The following is a 22,469-nucleotide window of genomic DNA, read 5'->3' on the forward strand; positions in this document are numbered from 1 at the left end:
AGATTTGCAGGTTTTTTAATAGTCATTTGAAACCGACGACATAGTTGACGGCCTTTATTTTGGTTTGAAGTTGTTTTTGTAAAAGATGAATGCGTCCTTTGCTCGTTGGGTACAGTTAATGTCACACATTAGAGTGAGTGAGTCAGTTGGTTTTAACGCCGCTTTTAACAGTATGATTGTTCTGATTGTGCCCCATCACACATAAGAGATGAGGGTCATGTTTGTGTTCACATCGGCAGTATTACAGCCATATCGTGACCCCATGTAAATCAAATGTTTGTTTACTCACAAGAACTTCGTACATACCTGCTATTGGGGGTCCGATAAGCGTGCCTATTCCATACGATAAGGATGTGATACCCATCCCTGCAGCAAACAACTTGACATCAACAGTGTCTAGCAAAATTGGGAGAAGCGATATCAACTGCCCACCTGTGTAAAGACCAGTAAGAAATCCGAACATAATTCTTCCTATGCTTGAAAGACTAAACAACGGTAGAAACAAGGTTAAAGTTGCAACAAAAGTTGGTAAGCAGTTGTAAAAAATAGCACTGCCAATTGAGGTATCGTTCGCTGAAAATCCTACGAGAATACGCGAGATCATACTTCCGATTCCAGAAACAGAAACAGCAAGAGACGAGTCCTGTAGTGACGCTCCATTCTTGTATAAGAATTCCGGCAAGTAGAGATACCATGTTGATATTGACATGGAGTAGCAAAAAAAGCTGAATGATAACAATAAAAAGGACATGTTCCTGAGAACTGTTAAGAACTGGACACAAGTCTGGCGAAGGAGCTGAATAATTTGACTACAAGACACACGTGCCCTTCCAGTAGCATTCTTCCGTTCTATTTCAAATGGAGACGGTTTCAAGAGCAGTGCAAAAACACAGAGATTAAACATGACACCGCCGTTGAGAAGGAATGCTCCCTGGAGGCCATATTGGTTCAGCAGATATCGAGTCAAGATAGGATGGATGAAAACACCAAGGCCAGAACCGCATGTGATGATACCGGAAACTTTACTGGATGTCTTCGGGAAATGATAGCCAATAGACACCATGCATCCACCTTGGGCGAATCCTGTCCCCAAGCCTGAAACAAAATACAGTAAACTACGGTTATAACGAACACGCTTATAACGAACTGACGGATATAACGAACTATTGTTTGGGTCCTGTCTGTTTGCTGTATATATAACGTACATTTGCTTATAACGAACTACGGTTATAACGAATTGAAATTAGTGGTCCCTTTGAGTTCGTTATAACCGTAGTTTACTGTATTAACGGATAAACAATAATACCATTATAACATGTATTCGTAGCATATAATATGCTTCAAAACGTGCAATATAGATGTGTGCTTCTTTGAATTACAGTATGTCATCTTAATTAGGGAGAAAGAAAGCTAAAGGTAGCGCGTATTTTTGTGACCCCACAATCAGCGGATCCTGTTTAGCTAAGGGGTGCAACATATACATGTATATGTGTAGTCAGTGTACATAATTTATACCAATGGGATCAGGGTCGACTCTTCATTTATAACATACTTCAGTATGAAAGAACGAGGTTTTTTAAGTTGAGAAAAGTGATATTTTCATTGCAGTGAACATAACACTCTGACGGAACTATTGTCATACAAGAGTTACCTCCCCTCAAATTGTCTCCCTTAATCGTCATTCGTGACCAACTCGTGTTATTCCGTGACAAGCCGAATAGCGACCCCGTGCCCCTCTCATGGCCATTTTTGCGAACAGGTTCCGCCTTAGCGCAAACGGGCATTCCTAAAACAACTGTCAACTCGTTGCGTAATTGGTCGCATATATTTTCCTATATGTTATTTAGATTTCAGATGCAATTCAAAGCGGCGTTAAACCAAACCCACTCACTCACTAATGTTTTGTGTAGTCCAGTATCGTCAAAAAAGTTTGTGAACGATATTTTTTTTGGATTAATAAAAATCGTAAAAGTCTCGTATGACAGAAATTTGTTAATGAACATGATGAATGGGAAAAAGTAGTTCCGGCTATGCGTCATTAACCAATGAAGTTAAACGATGCCCAAAACAGCCAATCAGCATTAAGCGACTGCTATAGCTCTCTCAAGGGATGTTAAAGGAAAAATACTAACCCGTATCTCCCTTCCCATGTATGGTCAATAAATGTGACACAAACTGTACGTATCAGGAAAGATACTTGGTGTATTTATAAGTGATACATATATTTACACATGTCATGTTGAGTAAACATTTGCTACATACCTGCAACAAGTGCGTATGAAATAAACAGCAGCTTGATGTCGTGGATGAAAAAGCTGGCGCCAAATCCCAGCAGTCCCAGCAGCCCTGACAGTAGCACGCAGGTCCTGCAGTCATAGGAGTTGATAACGAGGCTGGCTAGCGGACCTGGGGGATAAAAGTCAATCATGAGTTTCATAGATATACATTGGTAGAGATGGACTGACTTAATGAAAGGGTATGTGCACTCTTTGTGGATTTTTAAATATTTAATTTGTTCAAAGCTCTGTTGGGCCCCTCAATCACTTGCACACTACTGACCGCCTCCGTGGTCTAATGGTAGAGCGTCCGCCCGGGTTTGATCCCCAGCCGTGTCATACCAAAAGTCGTTAAACGATGGTACTTGTTGTTACCCTGTCTGGCGCTCGGCATTAAGGGGCTAAAACAAGGACTGGTCGGCTCGGAGTCAGTATACTGCGTCTGAGTGGGGTATTCATGTTAAACTGTGGCATGGTATCCCAGTGTGCTAGCACTATAAATCGGCATCAGTCGGTCTAGTACAAGCATGCAGCCACACATACACATACACATACACGTGCATGCACGTCGCTATATAAGTGCAATAATTTTGGACGCGACGTTAAACCCCATTTCACCTCACCTACACACTACTGAGGAAATATTCTAACCACGAAACTGCAGGTAAAACTATTTTCTCCTCAGGATTTGCACTGTACAAGTTGTTTACTGGACATGCTCGGTATTCTGAACATTATGGCGCCTGATAGAGAATTGAGACTTGCGTTGAAACGGTGAGGGAAAAAATATATATGGTCTCAAACAGAAAATCCCAGACTGAATGCATTGCAGTCCGCATTACTTTGAACCCGTAAAGATTCCGGGGTATAATAGGTCTTCAGCAACCCATGCTTGCGGTAAAAGACGACTATTCTTGTCGTAAAAGGCGATTAACGGGATCGGGTGGTCAGGCTCGCCGACAATTGCTTGGATCGATGCTCATGATATCAATCACTGGATTGTCTGGTGCACACTCGATTATTTACAGACCGCCGCCATATAGCTTGAATATTGCTGAGTGCGGCGTTAAACAACAAACCAACCAACAACCGTATTACTTTGAACGTTGCATTTACATTCCATTTACGCTTCATCATTTACAACTCTTTCTTTAGATAATCGCTGTCGGTCATCGTCGGACTTCAGACTTCACGTGACCAGCTGTATAGACCTTAATATCTTCCCAAGGGAAGCGTGTCCTCCAGCCAATATCAAAGTCAAGTTCTAACCCTTGTCACATCAAGGCCACTTTTCTTGGTTTGACCCTGGCGCCACCTCGCGTAGATCACGAGTTGTGCCCCTTGTAATGAACACGCGATATCCAATCAGATCGCTGTTCTCATCTCGTAGAGATTCACAAAAGATGGCGACTACCATACGCGACGACCTAGTCGATCAGATAACGACTACATTCGCGATTTCATCCCTGACACAATAACATAGGCAATCGTTAAGGGGTTTAAAAGATGAAAAGACACATTCGTGTCAACAGAGACAGGCAGCGGCAAATCACTTTCATACGAAGGTGTACCAGTTGTGTATGTTGATTTTGTGAAACGTTCTCCGATTGGACTATCGATATGTGCGATAGTCCAATCATATTTAGCACAGAAAAGTGGGCTTGATGTAGCAAGGATGGAAGCAAGGCTAGTCGATGCTCTTGCCACGGGAAGATGAGACCTTAAGAAAGCACACAACTTTATGGATAATAAAGTCTGGTTTATTGCATCAGCGACGTTGTATGTAGATTTTTACATCGTTACCATGTACATAATATACCTCTCATCACTTGGTTGTAGTCACTCCTGCTTGGTTGGTTGGTTGGTTTGTTGTTTAACGCCGCACTCAGCAATATTCCAGCTATATGACAGCAGTCTGTAAATAATCGAGTCTGGACAAGACAATCCAGTGATTAATATCATGAGCATCCATCCATGCAATTGGGATCGATGACATGCATCAACCAAGTCAGCGAGCATGACCACCCGATCCCGTTAGTCGCCTTTTACGACAAGCATAGTCGCCTTTTACAGCAAGCATGGTTTGAGGAAGATCTATTCTACCCCGGATCTTCACGGGTCAACTCCTGCTTGGTAAAAGTGTAAGAAAAACAATCAATAAACCAGAAGTTGATGTCCAAGTTGTACGTTTTCATTTTTACTTATGGAATGGCAATCAAACAGTTTAAGCCTTGTGTCACCATGGTCGGTCTGAACGGAGGTAACTATTTATGTGATTGTGTTAAAGATGAAGATGTTTAGTCTCACCTGTCAAACTAAACATGCAAGAATAAATGGATCCCAACCATGCAACGGCCTGCACGTCGTCATACCGCTCCATCAGCGCCACGTGGTACACCCCTGCCACGTAGCCCAGACTAGGTCCCAGGAACTTGATCATGAACCCAGACAGAATAATGACCCAAGGATACGCACTGTCAGCCATTCTTGAATTCTGTAAACATAACGTTATTGGTTACTCACCATCGAGCTTACGAAATACAACATGCCCATTTTAACGGGATCATCCTAAACTGCTCTGCAAAAGAAAGTATACACACATGTTGATAGTGGTAAAAAAATGAAACCGACCAAAAAAATGTTAGTCGGTGGTGATGTATTAATACAGGTGTCATAGTTGTGTTTTTGGAGACTGTTTTCAGCCAAGTAACGTTTGGATAATGTTCGTAATATTTAGGTCAAACAAAATTTTCAAGTGTATACTTTCTTTTGCCCGGCACTGTATTTCTGAGTACTACGAGGGCTGGTCAAAAGGTTCTAAGCCTAGCAAACAAAACCAACAATTGCGAAAGTGTTTTAAATTTATTTTTTTAACATCATCTCCCTGCTTTTGAATACATTTCTCATATCGAGAGTAAAGCTTTTCAATTCCAGTCAGGAAGAGGTTTTTTGAAGCCTCCATAAAATACCCATTCACGGCAGCTTTGAGGTCATCGTTGTCGTAATAGCGTTTACGCACGTGTTATTTCAGTTTAAGAAACAGGTAGAAATCACTTGGTGCCAGGTCTGGCGAGTACAGAGGGTTAGGAGGCTCTATAAACCCACATTGTCGCACAGCAGGCTTTGCTAGTCGAGAGGTGTGAGAAGAGACATTGTCATAAAGTAGTAAAACTCCAGCAGTAAGCATTCCTCGCTGCTTTTTGGGGGATAGAATCTTTGCATACAAGAAAACAGTGGCCAAAACATTCTTCACTGATCTTTGAATTTCCTCGATGTTGGAGAAATGGAATCTTGTCATTCCATTGATTGACGTTTTGATTCGGGATCTTAGTTGTAGACCCATGTTTCATCACCTGTTAATCTGTAAGTTGATCACGTGCCTCAATCCGATCGACATACGGGTAGCATCGGGTGGCACTCCGATGTAACCCAATGGACGAGTGTGGAACCACCGATTACTGCGTTCCTCCCACTTTTCTGGACCTGCCCCCGCGTTTGTAGAATCAGTGTAGCTATTAATAGTGTAGCTCAGGGAGGATCTAAAAGAAGACCTCACCAGGATATGAGAAAATCCCTGCTGGGTTGGGCAGCAGTGTGGTACTATCAACCGTAACTCATGGTTAATACTAGTCATACGTCTAAAATAAGAAAATCCCCAACCAGATTGTTTGGTGGCAACCGAGTCGGTTCACATAACTTAATAGACGACGAAGCTTCTATGAGACTCCTAGAATCTAAACCGGATCAGTGGACTGAGTTCCAATCCTGACCAAGTCAGATCAAGGAATCACATTAATACAGGATGAATAATTACACTCTGTAGAACTGCCTAGCGTTGATATAGGCACGCTCCAAACTGTTGGCAGTGGCGCTTTGTCGGGCAGGTGCCACCATAGCTGCAACTTCACCCAGTAGTCTTGGGCTGTTGACACCGCGGCGACCTAGGCGAGGTCACAGATATGGGACATCTGTTGCCAAGAGGAAGGGTTTCGAGTTCAGACACCACAGCACTGACAGTTGATGTTTGTCGAAGCTAGCCACCATTCCAGTATATCCGAAACATGTCTCAGGGAAGTGCTGGATCCACAGGGCTATTTCTTTAAAGGAGCCAGAGAAGCAATGGAGTTACATTGGGTTACTTTAGATTGGCCACCCGATGCTACTCGTATGTTTCTGGGTGTGATCGAGGCACCTTATCAATTTACCCGCCAAATCTGACAGGTGACAAGTGACAGATTGTGACTGAAAACTGAACAGAAGGGACGAATTACATGAGGTTCATTACTCGCGAGTATTTTGCTTGGGCATTACAGAGGCCAAATCCCATCCGAATATGTATGAATAGACCATACTTAGTGAAGAAAGCACTTTGTTGTGATCCTTTGGTCAGATTTTCACTTGCTAATAAGCTGAGTTTGCATCTAGCTTAGAGTACCAGAGATTATCTGCGAGCGTGACAAGACAATCTTCCACCAGGGGCAACGGAAATATGTCTTTTTCATGACGTGATTAAGACCTCAATAACCTATACACCAGCGTACTGAGTTATTGTGTTTGCATATTAACACAGGGGGTGCAGCCCACTCTAATACAGAAGGTTGAATGACTCTTGCATCTAACATTTTCTTAAGATGTGTCTCTTCCTCCTTCGCGAATCCTAGTTGTGTCCTTCGCAAACGCTGTTTAATTGGTTTAGCGTTTCCGGTATCGATGGAATGTTCAAGGGCATTAAAGATCCCCAAATCCAAGTCATCTTGAGCAAATACATCTTCATAGTGTGTAAGTAGTTGTGCCAGTTGATACACTTCGTGACCTTGCAGTAACTCTGATGACCTTTCAAACAGACTTGTCAAGTGAGCAGGGATGTTTGGTTGATTAGCAGTTCTAACAGCCGCAGATTGTTCTGAGGGTGATTCGACATGATGTATTTCCATGGCAACCCCTAAGTCTTAATGAGACTGAGGCACCACTTGATGATCCGAAGGATTGACAAGGCACACAATGGGTAGATCGTTTGTTAGGTGTGGCTCTATAATGATATCTGACAGTTGCTTGGATATTGGACATTCAAGTTGCTGTTCTGAGTGAGGCGGAATGGTGGTCTTCTTCAATACCGAGATTCTTGATATAATCCAATGTGTAGCAGCTGTTGAGTCAGGTCCAGATGTGCCCCCTGGTAAACTGAGAAGTCCAGTCCCAAAAGAACGTAACCTGAGTGGTTGTGTAACAAATGAGGACAAATGTAAGTCCCAGTCGTTTCTTCTCAGGCCTCTGTGAGAGTTTATTGTAGAAAGCGTCTGAAATAATGGTAGTGGGTGAGTGAGTATTGTTTTACGCAGCTTTTAGCAATATCCCATCAATATCACGGCGGTGAAATAATCGTAACCTCAGCCACTGTGCCCACCACTCCAGTTGTGTGCTGGTCTTGGATTTGGACTGGTACCAGAAACATGGATCCACTTTTTAATTGCCAAACTGTGATTTCTCAGATTGACAGATTGTCGGCTTCCGAGGTACTGGTTGACCCGAGATCTGTAGGCTGAGTGTGGGCTGTCGGGAAAGATGGAAGATGTACAGTGGGTGGCCACAATGGAGGGGATGGTGACAAAGGAACTTCAGGCTGATGTGATTCGGGGTGGCCTTCTTTAATTTGTTTTAAGCCTCCTTAGGAGCTTGTCTGGCTTTGTTTTCTCTCCCCTGCTTTCCTTTTCTCCAAATCCACCTTCATTGTAGTTGTTCGGACAATCCCTCCAGAAATGACCTGTTTTCCCACACTTGAAGCACTCCCCCGATCTAGTTGGTGATAATGAGGGGCTTCTAAATCGTCGACTCACGAAAGCCATCAGCTTTTTTATATCTTTTGACATCTCCTCAACCCGAGCTTACAGGGGGGTCAAACGTTCCGGGATTGGTTAGGGCCTCTTACAGAATAATAATACAAAGGATCTTGTTCTTCATAAATCGGGAACCTTCGTGGACAGGAACATTGACAGCTACCAAAAGAATGGTCATAGGTATCCCCATATTCCGGGTAATCCCTTTGGACATGATTAACACTAGGGTACCCCTCTGCATATGTGGATAAACCATATTCTGTCCCATCTTTCTGACTTATGTCCTCCCTGGCCCAACAGAGGTGCTTGAGGTTGGAGGCCAAACGGGGTCAATCCCATTCCGCTTAAGCACAAGTGTATCCTCCTCTGAGTCTAAGTCTTCCCTGTACTGCAATGCCTTCTCTCTCAGACTGTCATCTTCTGCCGGCTTGGGACCTAGATGGAACAGTCCGTTTGGTGGATGGGGTTTCACATGTATCATTCCCCTGGGCCGAGGGGATTGGTTGAGTGGCCATAGATTTAGTTTGGCCTGTCCCCCTCCGTTCCCTGTGCCCGGGGGTTAGAGCTTGTCCCTAGTGAACAGTCCCCTCAGCACCTTGGAGGACCCAGGGGTCAATCTCCTCAGTATTGGGCTTTGTCCTAGAACTCTGCCTTAACACTTCCATACCCTGTACCTCAGAATGAGTGTTAGGCAAGTATTCTTGCTCTTGTGCTACAACTAAAGGTAAGACAAAGCTGACCTGTCGGTACATATATGGTAACTGTATGACATTAAACAAACCTAATCAAAGAGATACCAATATAATGGATATGACAAATCATGTACATGTCAAAGGATAGAGTAATGGAAGCTGCAACCTGCATGGCAGATTACACCTGGGCTAGAGAGACCATGGCTGCAGAGAAAACCCAAGATATACAATCAACTATACCCCCACCAGAAGAGAACTGATACCAACCCAAACAACATAGTGCTACACGTTGATATTAGGTTGAGGCAGTGGCAGCCGACTGTGAAGCCCATCGTCTGAAGAAGGATAGAGCGCCAGTCGAAGAATGTTCCACTTTGCCGAATATAGTGATGCAGACCATTAGAATGATGCCGTTCATATGAAGGACTGAGCATAAAAGTGGACGCATATTGTCAGCAACCGGACTAACAGGCTTCACAAACCAGAACCAAGTGAACGATATCGTCCCCCAGAGGACCGACTGCTCAGCTGCTAAGCATTATCTGCCCTTACCTAACACAACCAGACTTACAGATGAACACACAATACGGCAGGCGAGATAACAGAACTGTACCAGCAGTGAACAAAGCAGATGGCATACCCCAAAATAATCTGTACGGTCAGCAGGTGTCTCAAACTGACATGCAACCTGGCCATACCAGGGTGAAATACTTGCATCATCTAATGTTTTACCTGCGCTAATATAACACAATCACATTTCATGCATGGCATAAACATGACCATTACAATGACAAATAAATGAATAAACTAAACAATTGCAAAAGCTACCACACTTACCAAATGGATATAAATGATAACCAAATGCAAGATACACACCATGTCTGTAGACTGATTGTCAGATGAACTCGTCTGAGCAACATATTTGCTTGGAACAGGCTGGTCAGACGTAAGCCAGGACAAATCAGTCTGACAATGAATAGAAGAAGTAGGGACAGGGCAGGAAACAACTGCAGAATAATTCAAGGTTGAGGGAGTTGTTTACACGGTGGTTTGCTTCAGTGTGGGAAATGTTTTGTTCACATATAATTTTATTTTTTTTAGATTGTGTCTGCCACACAGGGCAGGACTTGGATGAAGCGACATGGTCATTGCCACTGTTAGCACATTTGATAACATTTGTACAACTGGTGCCATCATGCTCGCCACCACAGCGATAACAAACCACTGAGTAACGACATCATTTTGACATGACCAAAGTGTTAAGTGAAGCGTCGGAGTGGATTGGGGACATACACCTCCACTCTGATGTTGTTATAACCTGCTTTAATAGATTAGGGAATAGCTGAACGTGCAAAGGTCAGCAGACATGCATTTGTGTTTTCAATGCCGCTCTCTTTCCTGACGTCAAAGCGTTAAACAGCCGTGACAGCCTGATCTTCCAACTCTACAGTGATTTCACCTTCTGACATGTCAGGCAGGCAACGAGCCGTGTCTCGAATAATAACTCTGCAGGAGTTTAATGTCCTGTGTCAGAACACAGTAACCTCTACATTTGCAAACGTATGGATCGACAAAAGATTAAGAGATTGCTGTCTCCACAAACATTCCACCAGGAGGTAACCACAACGGGGACGAGTGACATTCCTAACCTCGCCACAAATCCCAGAAACAGCTTTTTGAAATCGCAAATGGATTGTGTTTTATGGGTAGTTGATCCTCTGCCTCAATCACAAGAAATCTAGCCCACGAATCTATGTTCTGAGATACATTGTCTGTGAAGTGTCAATTTCAAGAAGTCTCATTTTTCATTTCGATTTGAACCAGGTTTTTGGAGAGACATAATGACAGAAAATAATTCAGAAATCCTGCTGCCATGGAGCGTCAACAAGGACGGTGTCACATTGCAACGGATATAAAGATGCAAACACCAGGGATACAGGAGTCCTATACTCCAGCAAATATGCCGCGAATAGTTATATTTATCTATCAATTCTATGCCAGACTTGTTCGGTCCATGACAAAAATTGCAGACATACATTAACCTCATACAATATCACCAGATTGGCCCATGAGCCACCGCCTATGCAATTTATAGCACACACAAAAACAATATTCAAGTGGAAAGCAATAATGTGCACACAAATACACACACAGGGCTTGGCATAAAAGAGCGGATTGATAGGACCGGGCCTATCCTACCACCCGTCTAGGCGAAGTAAGGGTCGAAATGGTGTGTTGGGCAAAAGGAACACCGGTTCCTGGCTCTAGTGCCCTCAACCACCGACACAGGAGCGTAGAATAGGTCTTCAGCAACCCATGCTTGCCGTAAAGGCTACAATGCTTGTCGTAAAAGGAGACTAACGGGATCGGGTGGGCAGGCTCGCTGACTTGGTTGATGCATGTCATCCTATCCCAAATGCGTGGATCGATGCTCATGATATCACTCGCTGGATTGTCTGGTCCAGGCTCGATTACTTACAGACCGCCGTCATATAGCTGGAATATTGCTGAGTGTGACGTTAAACAACAAACAAACAAACAAACACAGGAGCGACCAGCAATAGGGTGCTAAGGACACCCTGGGTCACCACGGGGGTCATGTGAATGGAGTATAATACCACTGTATAATAATTATAAGAGCGAATAAATGAGTCATAGTTACCTCTGATACCAAAGTCGACACTGGTTATAAATATCCGACAGACGAGTATGCATACAATGAGTTCAGCCTTCATCCACTTGATACATGAGATTGCAATGACATTACCTCATTTCCATCGACTGAATGCATGGTTCGTGATTCGGCGAAACGTGCTCTGAATACCTGGTGAATATTGTTCAGTATTTTGTTTGCTTGGTGTTTAACGCCGCACTCAGCAGTAGTCCAGCTTTATGACGGCGGTCTCTAAATAATCGAGTCTGGACCAGACAATCCAGTGGTTGACAACATGAGCATCGATCCATGCAATTGGGATAAATGACATGCATCAACCAAGTCAGCGAGGCTGACCACCCGATCCCGTTTGTCGCCTCTTACGACAAGCATAGTCGCCTTTCACTGCAGGCCGCCTCCGTGGTCTAGTGGTAGAGCGTCCGCCCGAAGAGCGGAAGGTCCGGGGTTCGATCCCCGACCGTGTCATACGCAAAGACGTTAAAAGAAGGTACTTGTTGTTTCCCTGTCTGGCGCTCGGCTTAAGGGGCTAAAACAAGGACTGGTCGGCTCGGAGTCAGTATACTGTGTCAGAGTGGGGTATCCATGTTAAACTGCGGCATGGTATCTCAGTGAGCTAGCACTATAAATCGGCATCAGTTCGGACTAGTACAAACAGCCACACAATCACACACACACGTACATGCATGTCGCTATATAAGTGCAATAATCTTGGAAGCGACTTTAAACCCCATTTCAACTCACCTCACCTTTCACTGCAAGCATGGGTTGCTGAAGACCTATTCTACCCCGGATCTTCACGGGTTGAATATTGTTTAGTAAGCAACGTGACAGCTATCAGATCATGCACGTGATCTAGACTACCAATTATCCGACTTTCATTTTCTGTGGAAGCGTCGGAGGCTGAGTGGGTTATATTAGATCGCTGACTTTGTGTGCTGGCGATTAGGTGCCTCACTCTGCCTCACCCGGACGGGACTCAACCCAAACAAGTACGATAATCTGTACTTAACCAAGAAAGTGTTTTCCCAAATATAACATTTGCTATATATCGGGGAGGCAAAGAAATCCCAGGCTCTCTAGAATAAATTAATGCCACACTCCATATTCCAGCTTCTTGACGATCTGTAAAAAATCGAATACAGACCAGACAATCAAGTGATCGATAATGTGAACAATGATCAACGTCGTCGGGTTCGATGACACACAATCAACCATGTCATCGAGATTGACCACCCGATTAATATTTTGTCGCCTCTTATGACCAGCAAGGGTTGATGGGGACCAATATTCTATACAAGAATATCCACAGGGTTTAAATTTAGTCTTACACAATCATTGTGTTGGGCACTGCGGACTGACTCTGCCCTGGAACTCAAAAGGGACGTTTCCAGGACGTGCATTTTCGCTATGTGGCATGGGCACGGGTGGCAGAGTTACGTCCCTTGGGCACGCCAGAAACCTGTGATTGTGGGTTCGAATCCCGGTTCGCCCGAATATGTTTCTAGGTTTGTCAGCACCATATCCGAGCTCGTGGGTTTCACGACTTTACAATGGGAGAAAACGGGGCATAATCGGCGACATTTGCGCCATCAAATTTGCAGATATAAAGATGCTAACGGTATTTCATTGAGGTGGTCGTTTAATTCCATGTATTATGTATACAATTTCGTGACAACAGTGAGTTGACACGAAATATTAACGCACCTATCACTGTTGAAGATGGGGTGTGTGTCATTGTTCACAATTCACTGATGTGACGACCACTTTCGAGTCTCGAAACAGCTTCAATGTTTTCCTTCACTAAAAGTAACAATGGACGTTATTCTTGTGACGTGTACAGTTGCGTCCCTTGGGCACGCTAGAAACCTATATTGTAATCGCCCCGATTATGTTTCTAGGTTTTGTCAGCACCATACCCGTGCTCGTGGGTTTCACCGAAGTGGTAAACGTCTGAGACCTGCATCACTTCGGGCTTTCCTCCTACATTAAGCTGACACGTGGTGATATGACTGGAATACTGTTAAAAGCGGCGTTAACCCAAACTCACTCACTCACTCACTCACATTGCTCGTCGAGTGGAGGCGGCCATTGTGCACTCATTGCCTGGGGCAGTGAAGCGCCAGCTGTGCATGTCCTCGTTGTGATCATTTTGATCCGAGAAATTTGTCACTGACACCATAACACATTAAACCTCTTCATTTTGCATCTCTTGGTCCGCTACTTTTGCTTTTATGGCCCAAAATATCCGAATTGCGTTCATCTTTTTGAAGAGTATATGTCTGAACTATTCCCTGAGTTGGGTAAATTAAATATATCTAAATGTTCACAGTGCTCGTTATAACAAATTATAATTTATTAACAGCAGCTGTGCTGTTATTACCATGACCAGCAGCTGTGCGGATCGATCAGTGGTTTGTTATTCACCCTAGAGAAGCTTTACATTGCGAATGAGATGCGGGATACTTCAGGATGACGAGAGAGCTGTTGTATCCAATACGTGGCAGCTGGTCGGCGATTGGACTGGTCAGAATGCTTAATGTTGGTCGAGGCTTGACCACCGGACCACGGCTAGGCAGGTTAGCTCTCTGCCTCTGAGATGCTGTCTGGCCATGTCTGTCCAGCACCCATAATCATGATTATAAAGATGCAGTATTTGTCAAATCACAAATAATGGGTTGCGGAACCACTGTTGGACTCCTGTGTTTACAGAACAGATATCCCAACAGTTCAGCCCAGGATAGCAGCCTTGATCAGCTGTAATCTGTGTCTTGACACGCTTGCGTTTTGTCAACATACTGGAGTCTCCGCTCAGTTCATCTCTCCCTCAAACAAGACGTGTCAGCTGCAAAGAAGTCAAATGCACCCACTGGAAGACATACATCGCTCGCTACCCGCTTCATAACGCTGGAGGGTGGGATTGTCTACGACTGAGTTATGTGAGTATGTGAGTTTGGTTTGCATAATTATGTGCTTCATGTTTTGTTTTTGTTTTGTTTGTTGTTTAACGCCTTATTCCAGCTATATTCTGTAAATAATCGAGTCTGAAACAGACAATCCAGTGGTTGACATCATGAGCATCGATCTACGCAATTGGGATACGATGACATGCATCAACCAAGTCAGTGAGTTTGGGGTCTTTCTTGTATCCCGGACAGTATGCGTTTTTCAAATGCATGTAAACGGGCTCTTTGTCTGTAGTGTGGTCTAGTGGTAATAGCCAGGGAACATTAAAGGGGCAAAAACAATAACTGGTCGGCTCGGAGTCGGTATACAGTGTCTGAGTGGGGTATTCATGTTGAACTGAGGCATGGTATCTCAGAGGGCTAGCGCTATAAAATTGGCATCAGTCCGGACTAGTACGCACACATGCACGTACGCACGCACGCACGCACGCACGCACGCACGCACGCACGCACGCACGCACACACACACACACGTCTTGAACGCCACGTTAAACCCCCTTACCTCACCTCACCTTGTTCGCATTGTCTAACAGTAACAGGTGCCGAGGCTGAACACTCGACCCTTCGGTTCAGAACTTTTGACATTTTCAATTTTATTCAATTTCATGCCAAATATTTGGTGTACTCATAGATACATGGAGTTTTTACAATTCCATGAGGGGGCAGGGGTGGCCCAATCGTCTAAGGCGCTGCGATTCGCTGTGCCGAGTTGCGTCCCTTGGGCACGTCAGAAACCTAGGATTGTAGGTTCGAATCCCGGTTCGCCCCGATTTTGTTTCTAGGTTAGTCTGCACCATACCCGTGCTCGTGGGTTTCGCCGAAGTGGTCTGAGACCTGCATCACTTCGGGCCTTCCTCCCACATGAAGCTGTCATGCCGTGATATGACTGGAATACTGTTAAAAGCGGCGTTAAACCCAAATCACTCACTACAATTCCATGATATTCCCTCACCCTATACACTCTGGCCGAGCCAACTCATTCACTCCTTAAGAGGGGCGGTGGGGTAGCCTTGTGGTATAAGCGTTCGCTTGTCACGCCAAAGTCCCGGGTTCGGTTTCCCACATTGGTACAATCCGTGAAGCCCGTTTCTGATGTTCCCTGTCGTGATATGGGTGGAATATTGCTAAAAGCGGCTTAAATTCATATTCACTCCTAGAAAAGAAAAGTGCTGCGGACTTCAAAGGATGTGTTCACTGTTTCAGAACCAGCAACAATGGAGGTCGATGACATAGAGATGAGGACACCCGAGAAGAAATCGTCTTTTGTCCAATTTAAGAAAAATTTCGAAGACCCCGTCTACAAGAACAAGTTCATATGTACAATGTTCCTGTTCTGGGCGTTTATTGTCCTGGTAAGTTCAGTGATCGATGGAACTGTCTAATCGGCCCGTCAGCATCAATCTGTTGAATTCTCTGTACGAGCGGGAGAAACATTCAGACATGAATGTCTAATTTCTGTTCCTCGAAAACAAATATAATCAGTTCCGATAGCAACAAAAGCTGTTATGGAAATTTAATACACCATGTCCTATACGCGCCATTTTGTCGACGCCTAAAGGGGAGTACTATCGAGAATTTGTTGTTTTTGTTGTTTTGTGGTGGTTTTCTTCTGCTGAAATAGATCGTTTTAGAAAGCTGACAACAGATTAGTTCAAGAACCAACACATCCTTCATTAAAATGAAGATTATCCTGATGGAACCTTCTCTGGAGGTGTGGTCAGACCTCAATCTCATTAAAATCAGATCAGTTCTCGCTGCTGCTAAACAGAGATCTGAGGACATCCCATAACTGGTCACGTCAGAACGACCTTCCTCGAACCTTGACCTCCCACTGAAACGACTAACAAATAGTCGACATCAGCCAATTAGAAAGCAGCTTTCAGGAGCTGTACGACACTCGTTTCAACCTGGCGACTTCCATTTCAGACTTCGCTTGAAAAATATGTTGACACCGTTCTCGATTAAAATTTTGAAAACTGAACAAACGAACATTCCGGAATGTCTAATATATGGTTGCGGTTGCATGGCAGTGCTTCCCACGTACTGTGCAACGCCTCCTCCATTTAAATGTTTATCCCACGGAAGCGAGAGACAGACGATAATTTTGACGGAATCAGTCGTACGGGCCGTAACTGTCGTTCGAATACCCCGTGTTAACGTTTTCGAGGTTGCATGATTAGAAAACACATTCCGACTGTCACTTTCATGATCTGGTAAGCGACGCTTTGATTGATCGGATGAAAGGTCAATTTGGGATGTCCTCAGATCTGTGTTAAGGGGTAGCGAGAACTAAGATCTGATTTTAATGAGATTGGGTCAGATCTTCATTCAGTGAGGCATGTGTCGGGGTATGATGTCATTACTGACATAATAAGTCCGCAGTGCCTAACACAATGCTTGTCGTTAAACTAAATGAAACCCCGTGGCGATTCTGGGTTAGAATATTGGTCCTCATCGAACTAATGGAGGCGACCAAATGGAGCGGGTGGTCATGCTTGGTGACGTGTCTTTTTTTGGCTCTTCTTTTAACAAATTAGTTCACATTAGGTGTCACGATTTTGCAACAGACCCAACAGGACCACGTGCAGTCGTGGTCTGTTCAAACTAAGTTGACATTACTTGGTCCATTTTCTGATGGTTAATAATTTGTGCCGGAAACTCAACTCCTTACCATAGTTATGAAATGTACACATCATTTCAAGAATTTTACATTTATAAACATTATAGCTTGCTATAAGTAGAAGATATTTGAGAAATGTTTTGTGGGTGGACCTACTCTTATCTAACACTCCAAATAGTGACACCCATTCCGGGTTTGAATGGGTGTCATCATACACCGATACACCGATACACCGATACACCGATCGCTGTTCACAATATCAATCACTGGATTGTCTGATCCAGGCTCGATTATTTACAGGTTGCTGCCATATAGCTGGAATATTGCTGAGTGAGACGATAAACAACAAACACACATACATAAATTCACTCTTTCTGCAGGGTTTTTCTGCTGGCCAGGGCGGCCCGTCCTTCCTTGACCTCATGCTCATCACCAACACAAAGGTGGAGCAGGCCTCGGCCCTGTTCACATCAGGAGCTATTGGCTTCATGATCGGTGCGTTCGTCAGTGGGTTTCTGTACGAAAAGTGTAACAAGCTGCTGTTGTTAGCGGCCTGCCTCGTCGGTAGCAGCATGACCTCCGCTGTCATCCCGCTCTGTACTCCGCTGCCAGTGATGATCGCCATGTACTTCCTCAAATTCTTCATGACTGCTGGTGTGGACACAGGTAGGTATATTTGTTTATTGGTTTATGGTGCAGTTGGCAACAACATGGCTTTGCCAGGGCGGTATGTAAATATTTCGATCCTGGAACAACGTGCATTGCAATCTGGGTACGACGACGCGCTATCAGCCATCGTTCTTCAGTTGTTTCAGTTTTAAAAAGTAATAAGCAGGGTCTTAAGTGCAAAAGGTACTGCCAGCCACCATGAGTCGCAGAGAGATAAGTGATGTCATTTGATTGCGACATCATGGTAACCGATGAAGGACATATGGTCCGCAAAGTATTGGGATGCAATTTGCAAGAAATATCTCCTGTGATATTGATGATAAAACTTGTTATACACCATCAGCCAGTCACTGATGTGTTGTCACCAATGTAACTTTCATTTTTAACATAAAATCAACAAAAAACGTAACATGCAACAACTGATGAGGCTCTTTTACTTCCAGGTGGCAATGCCGACTTACTCCGACTCTGGGGCAAGGATAGTCGTGTTTTCATGCAGATTCTTCACTTCTGTTTCGCCCTGGGAGGCGTCATAGCCCCTCTGGTAACAGAACCCTTCCTAGCCCCAAAGTCCGCCCAACCCATGATCACAACGGACTCGGCCAACGAGTCCCATCTTCTTGAGTATGGATACAATTCAACCATTGCGTACGTCCAGGACCTATTGGGATTAAATGGCATCAGTAACAACATGACGACTGCTTCTACTGAAGACACTCCGAAATCTCAAATCCTTTTTGCTTTCATAATCACAGCTGTCCTGTTCCTCTCTGCGGCCGTTCCCTTCTTCGTGGAGTTCTTTCTCCGTAAGGTTGACAAAAAACGGAAGCCGGAAGACGAACAAGAAGATGACCGACAGCGCATACCACTTCCGGTCTATGTGATAACTGTGGCTTTGATCGGGGCATTCTTTTTCTGTTATTGCGCTCTAGAAGAGACGTTTATGTCTTTCCTGGTGGTATTTACCGTGGAAGGGATGGGCTGGACCAAGCCTGATGGAGCTTTGGTAACGTCTGTGTTTTGGGGGAGCTTTGCTGCCTTTCGGTTTCTGGGGATCTTTTTCATTAAGATGTTGGCTCCATCCTCAATGATAATTCTGTGTCTTGTAATTTTGTCAGCGAGTTTGGGCGCATTCCTTATCTGTTCCCTCTTTGCGGTAAATATTGGAATTTGGATTTCGTCTGTGGGGATTGGTCTGGCAATATCTATCGTATTTCCAACGACATTCACGTGGGTCGAGGAGCACGTAATCAAGGTCACGGGAAAGGTTACGTCTGTTATTATGATATGCGCAGCATCCGCGGGAATGGCGACACCGTTGTTGCTAGGATACCTGATGGAGGAAGTGACGTATATGTGGTTCTCGTATTTGCTCTTTTTACAGTCAGTTATTCTGTTAATTATACATATCGTGCAGCGGTTGCATGCGGTTTTTGTGTTAAAGAAATATCACAGTGCAGCTGAGGTTGAATCAACCAATGAACTGGCTATACCACAGGAAAAGGGGGAAATGTTTGATCCAAACGCTTGACGTGCAAAAGCAATGTGCCAACGCACATTTGATATCTGATATGTGATAAAGTTGATATGTAATAGCATGATGAAAGCGATAAATTTACATATAAAGGTTTTGCTAACCATGTGTTTTACCAACCTGAAAGGTCATTTAAGCAAAAGAAAACTGTTTCGGGACTGGTAATGTATTATACAGGAGGTGTTGGGTTGGGTGGGGTTGAGGGGGAAGGGGCGACGGGACACAGTGGAAGAGGGGTCGCCAAACACAACTATATTGGGGAGGGCGGGTAATTTTATATATGAAAAGCGAATCAACCATTGTTTCTGGCACGCCTACGGGACGCAACTCTGCACAGCTAACAGTGACGCCCTAGACGATTGGACCACCTATGCTCTATGTTATTTAAAGACATCCAAAGATGACGTGAGGTGAAATAGGGTTTAACATCGCGTCCAAAATTATTGCACTGACATACCGACGTGCATGCACGTTGTGTGTGTGTGTGGCTGCTTGTACAAGTCCTGAATGATGCCAATTTATAGTGCTAGCTCACTGAGATACCATGCCGCAGTTTAACATGAATACCCCACTCAGACACAGTATACTGACTCCGAGCAGACCAGCCCTTGTTTCAGCCACTTAATGTCGAGTGCCAGACAGGGTAACAACAAGCACCATCTTTCAACGTCTTTTGTGGTATGACGCTGCCGGGGATCGAACACTCCGGGCGGACGCTCTACCACTAGACCACGGATGCGGTCTTAAGACATCCAAAGCTTGCTACATATAATTTAGCAGACGCTGGAAATTGCCGTGCCTAAGTGCTACCCTTTATGGGTATGCCTGCGATTCCAAGATTCGCCATGATCATGATCTCTGGTTTGCAAGGGACGTAACTAAGCACAGCCAATTGCCGTGCTTAACCAACTGAGCCACCCTGTCCCCTCTGCGGTTGTGAGCCTACGTAGACTTTTTTTCAGTTGGCATGTTTGGAATGTCAAACCAGTACAAGGTTCAAAGCAAGGAACCAGACAGGTTTACCATGTACTGCTATACATGTCTACACACTTTTCACACATTGATTCGTCTCTATCATTATATATATATATATATATATATATATTCCTTTTCTCACTCATATCTATATTTACACTTGTATTTACAACGCTAATTTGACAAAAAACGCTCTACAATATGGTTTCAAACAAAGTTTCAAACACAAAATCAAATTCTTTCAATAAAGCACTCATTTGCTTTATACTAAAAGGGCATTTTGTATTGCAATGCACTCAATCTCATTAAAATACATCAGAACGACCTTTCGCGAACCTTAACCTCCCACTGAAACGACTAACAAGAAGTCGACATCAGCTAATTAGAAAGCAGCTTCCTCGAGCTTTACGGCACACGTTTCAACCTGGCGACTTCCATTTCAGAAAAATATGTTGACACGGTTCTCGATTAAAATTTTGAAAACTTAACAATTGAACATTCCTTACCTTTCATGATCTGGTAAGCGACGCTTTGATTGGGCGGATGAAAGGTCGTTCTGACGTGACCCGTAATGAGATGTCTTCAGATCGTTGTTTAGCGATTATGAGAACTAAGATCTGATTTTAATGAGAACACGTCCCATTTTAATTCTGGAAACCCTATAGTCCAGAAACTCTACGGTCTTTACCCAGTCTCGGTCAAAGGTATTTAAAAAATTAAACATGCTATTTTCATTGGAACAAATGAAAAAACAATTGTTTAAAAACTCAATATTTACACTATGTCGCCCATAGGCCAGTCCATGGGTGAAGTGTGCCCAATGGGTAAGCCCATGGGCGATAATATGTTCCTTTACATAAAACTCGCGTTTATGTTTCGCAAATACATAAAGGCATTTCTTTCAAGTATCATGACACAAAATTTTACTCATTTTAACTTAATTCAACGATTTTATAGCGTTATTGAAATATGTCGCCCATGGGGGAGAAAAAGGTTTTGCCCATGGGCCGGCCCTTTGCTCAAAACTCATGTTTTTGTTTTGCAAATACATGCAGGTGTTCTTACAATTTCCATGGCACATAATGTAACTCATTCTAACTTAATTCAACTATTTTATAGCGATATTGAAATATTTCGCCAATGGGCGTGAAAAAGGTTTGGCCCATGGTCATGCCCATTGGGTGAGAATATTTTTCTTTGCTCAAAACTCGCAAATACATACAGATGTTATTACAAGTATCATGACGCAAAATTTAACTCATTTTAACTTAATTCCTTGATTTTATAGCGATATTGAAATATTTCGCCAATGGGCGAGAAAAAGGTTTGGCCCAAGGGCGAGAATATTTTCTTTTCCTTAAAACCTGTGTTTTAGTGTCGCAAATACATAAAGGTATTCTTAGAAGTTTCATGTCACATAATTTAACTCATTTTAACTTAATTCAACTATTTTATAGCGTTATTGAAATATTTCGCCCATGTTTTCGCCAGTCCCTTTAAAGCATCAACTAATTGTGTACAAACTATATTTTATCATATAATGGGTAGGTTTCTCGGCAGGATAAAGCCAACGGATAAAAACGATATCCGTTGGGGTCATATGCGGATAGAGATGCAAATATCAAAGGTCAAGTAGGGACTACTTTCAGTGTTTACAAACAAACATGGCGTCGCCCTTGTAATTTGGCGATCGAGTCAGAATTAACCATCGTGAATCTGGATAAACTAAAGGGATAATTGCTATCATTATCAAAAGAACAGTCTAACATACTGAAAATCAGTGTCTAACTGTGATGTAGCTAAGGCATTTTATAACTTTTGGCAACTTTTGAGATATAAATTTCGAAACAATTTTGCCATTGCACTAGGCCCAGCCAAGCGGGATCAGTAGCCATATCTGTGCTTGTCGACCTCTGCGACTTGAAACCTTTTCCACAAATTAAAATAGTTAGATTTGGCCGAAATATGTTTGAATGGTTACCTTGTTTCGTTTTGTCGCTCTGTGTGCATCTGACTGTACTTGACGTTATGACAGGACAGACCGACTGTCAACAACGTCTGAACGTGGCCGTGACGTCTCATAGACTAGGGTTAGAGTAGCTTCCCTTTGACAAAGGGCAGTTACTCTAGCGGACAGACCGATGGATTGCCGCGAAATGCAAGTAAAAACAATTGTTGTTTTGCATATATGTTGCTTCGCCACTGTATAAGAAACAGATTTTAGTTGGAGCT

At 43.6% G+C, this 22,469-nt stretch overlaps 3 protein-coding genes across 4 annotated transcripts in view; 1 reads left to right on the top strand and 2 right to left on the bottom strand.

The window, feature by feature from the left end:
* LOC124121854 (monocarboxylate transporter 5-like) overlaps window positions 1-844 on the bottom strand; it is a 3,183-nt gene extending 2,339 nt beyond the window's left edge. The window contains exon 1 of the mRNA XM_046484925.2: window positions 307-844. Coding sequence (XP_046340881.2) covers window positions 307-751 — 445 coding nt within the window. The 5' untranslated portion in view covers window positions 752-844. The remainder of the gene's footprint in view (window positions 1-306) is intronic.
* LOC124128675 (monocarboxylate transporter 12-like) overlaps window positions 1-11,525 on the bottom strand; it is a 25,118-nt gene extending 13,593 nt beyond the window's left edge. Inside the window, exons 1-4 of one of the 2 annotated variants that reach the window (XM_048388790.1) lie at window positions 11,465-11,525; window positions 4,584-4,770; window positions 2,263-2,406; window positions 854-1,095 (exon numbers count right to left, since the gene is read on the bottom strand). In XM_048388790.1, the coding sequence (XP_048244747.1) occupies window positions 854-1,095; window positions 2,263-2,406; window positions 4,584-4,761 (564 nt within the window). In that variant the 5' untranslated portion in view covers window positions 4,762-4,770; window positions 11,465-11,525. Of the gene's footprint in view, window positions 1-853; window positions 1,096-2,262; window positions 2,407-4,583; window positions 4,771-9,678; window positions 9,807-11,464 lie in introns of those variants that run through there. The other variant, XM_048388794.1, reaches the window with a different exon arrangement.
* A 2,490-nt stretch (window positions 11,526-14,015) lies between these two features.
* LOC124121847 (sodium-dependent glucose transporter 1A-like) lies at window positions 14,016-19,333 on the top strand. The gene is made up of 4 exons (XM_048388801.1): window positions 14,016-14,412; window positions 15,643-15,791; window positions 17,440-17,725; window positions 18,172-19,333. The coding sequence occupies exons 2-4, from the start codon at window positions 15,654-15,656 to the stop codon at window positions 19,257-19,259; spliced, it is 1,512 nt and encodes a 503-aa protein (XP_048244758.1). The 5' UTR covers window positions 14,016-14,412; window positions 15,643-15,653; the 3' UTR covers window positions 19,260-19,333.
* Window positions 19,334-22,469: the final 3,136 nt, after the last annotated feature.

Source organism: Haliotis rufescens, unplaced genomic scaffold, assembly GCF_023055435.1.
Source record: "Haliotis rufescens isolate VD_foot unplaced genomic scaffold, xgHalRufe1.0.p SCAF_79, whole genome shotgun sequence".
In the NCBI taxonomy this organism is placed as follows: domain Eukaryota; kingdom Metazoa; phylum Mollusca; class Gastropoda; order Lepetellida; family Haliotidae; genus Haliotis; species Haliotis rufescens.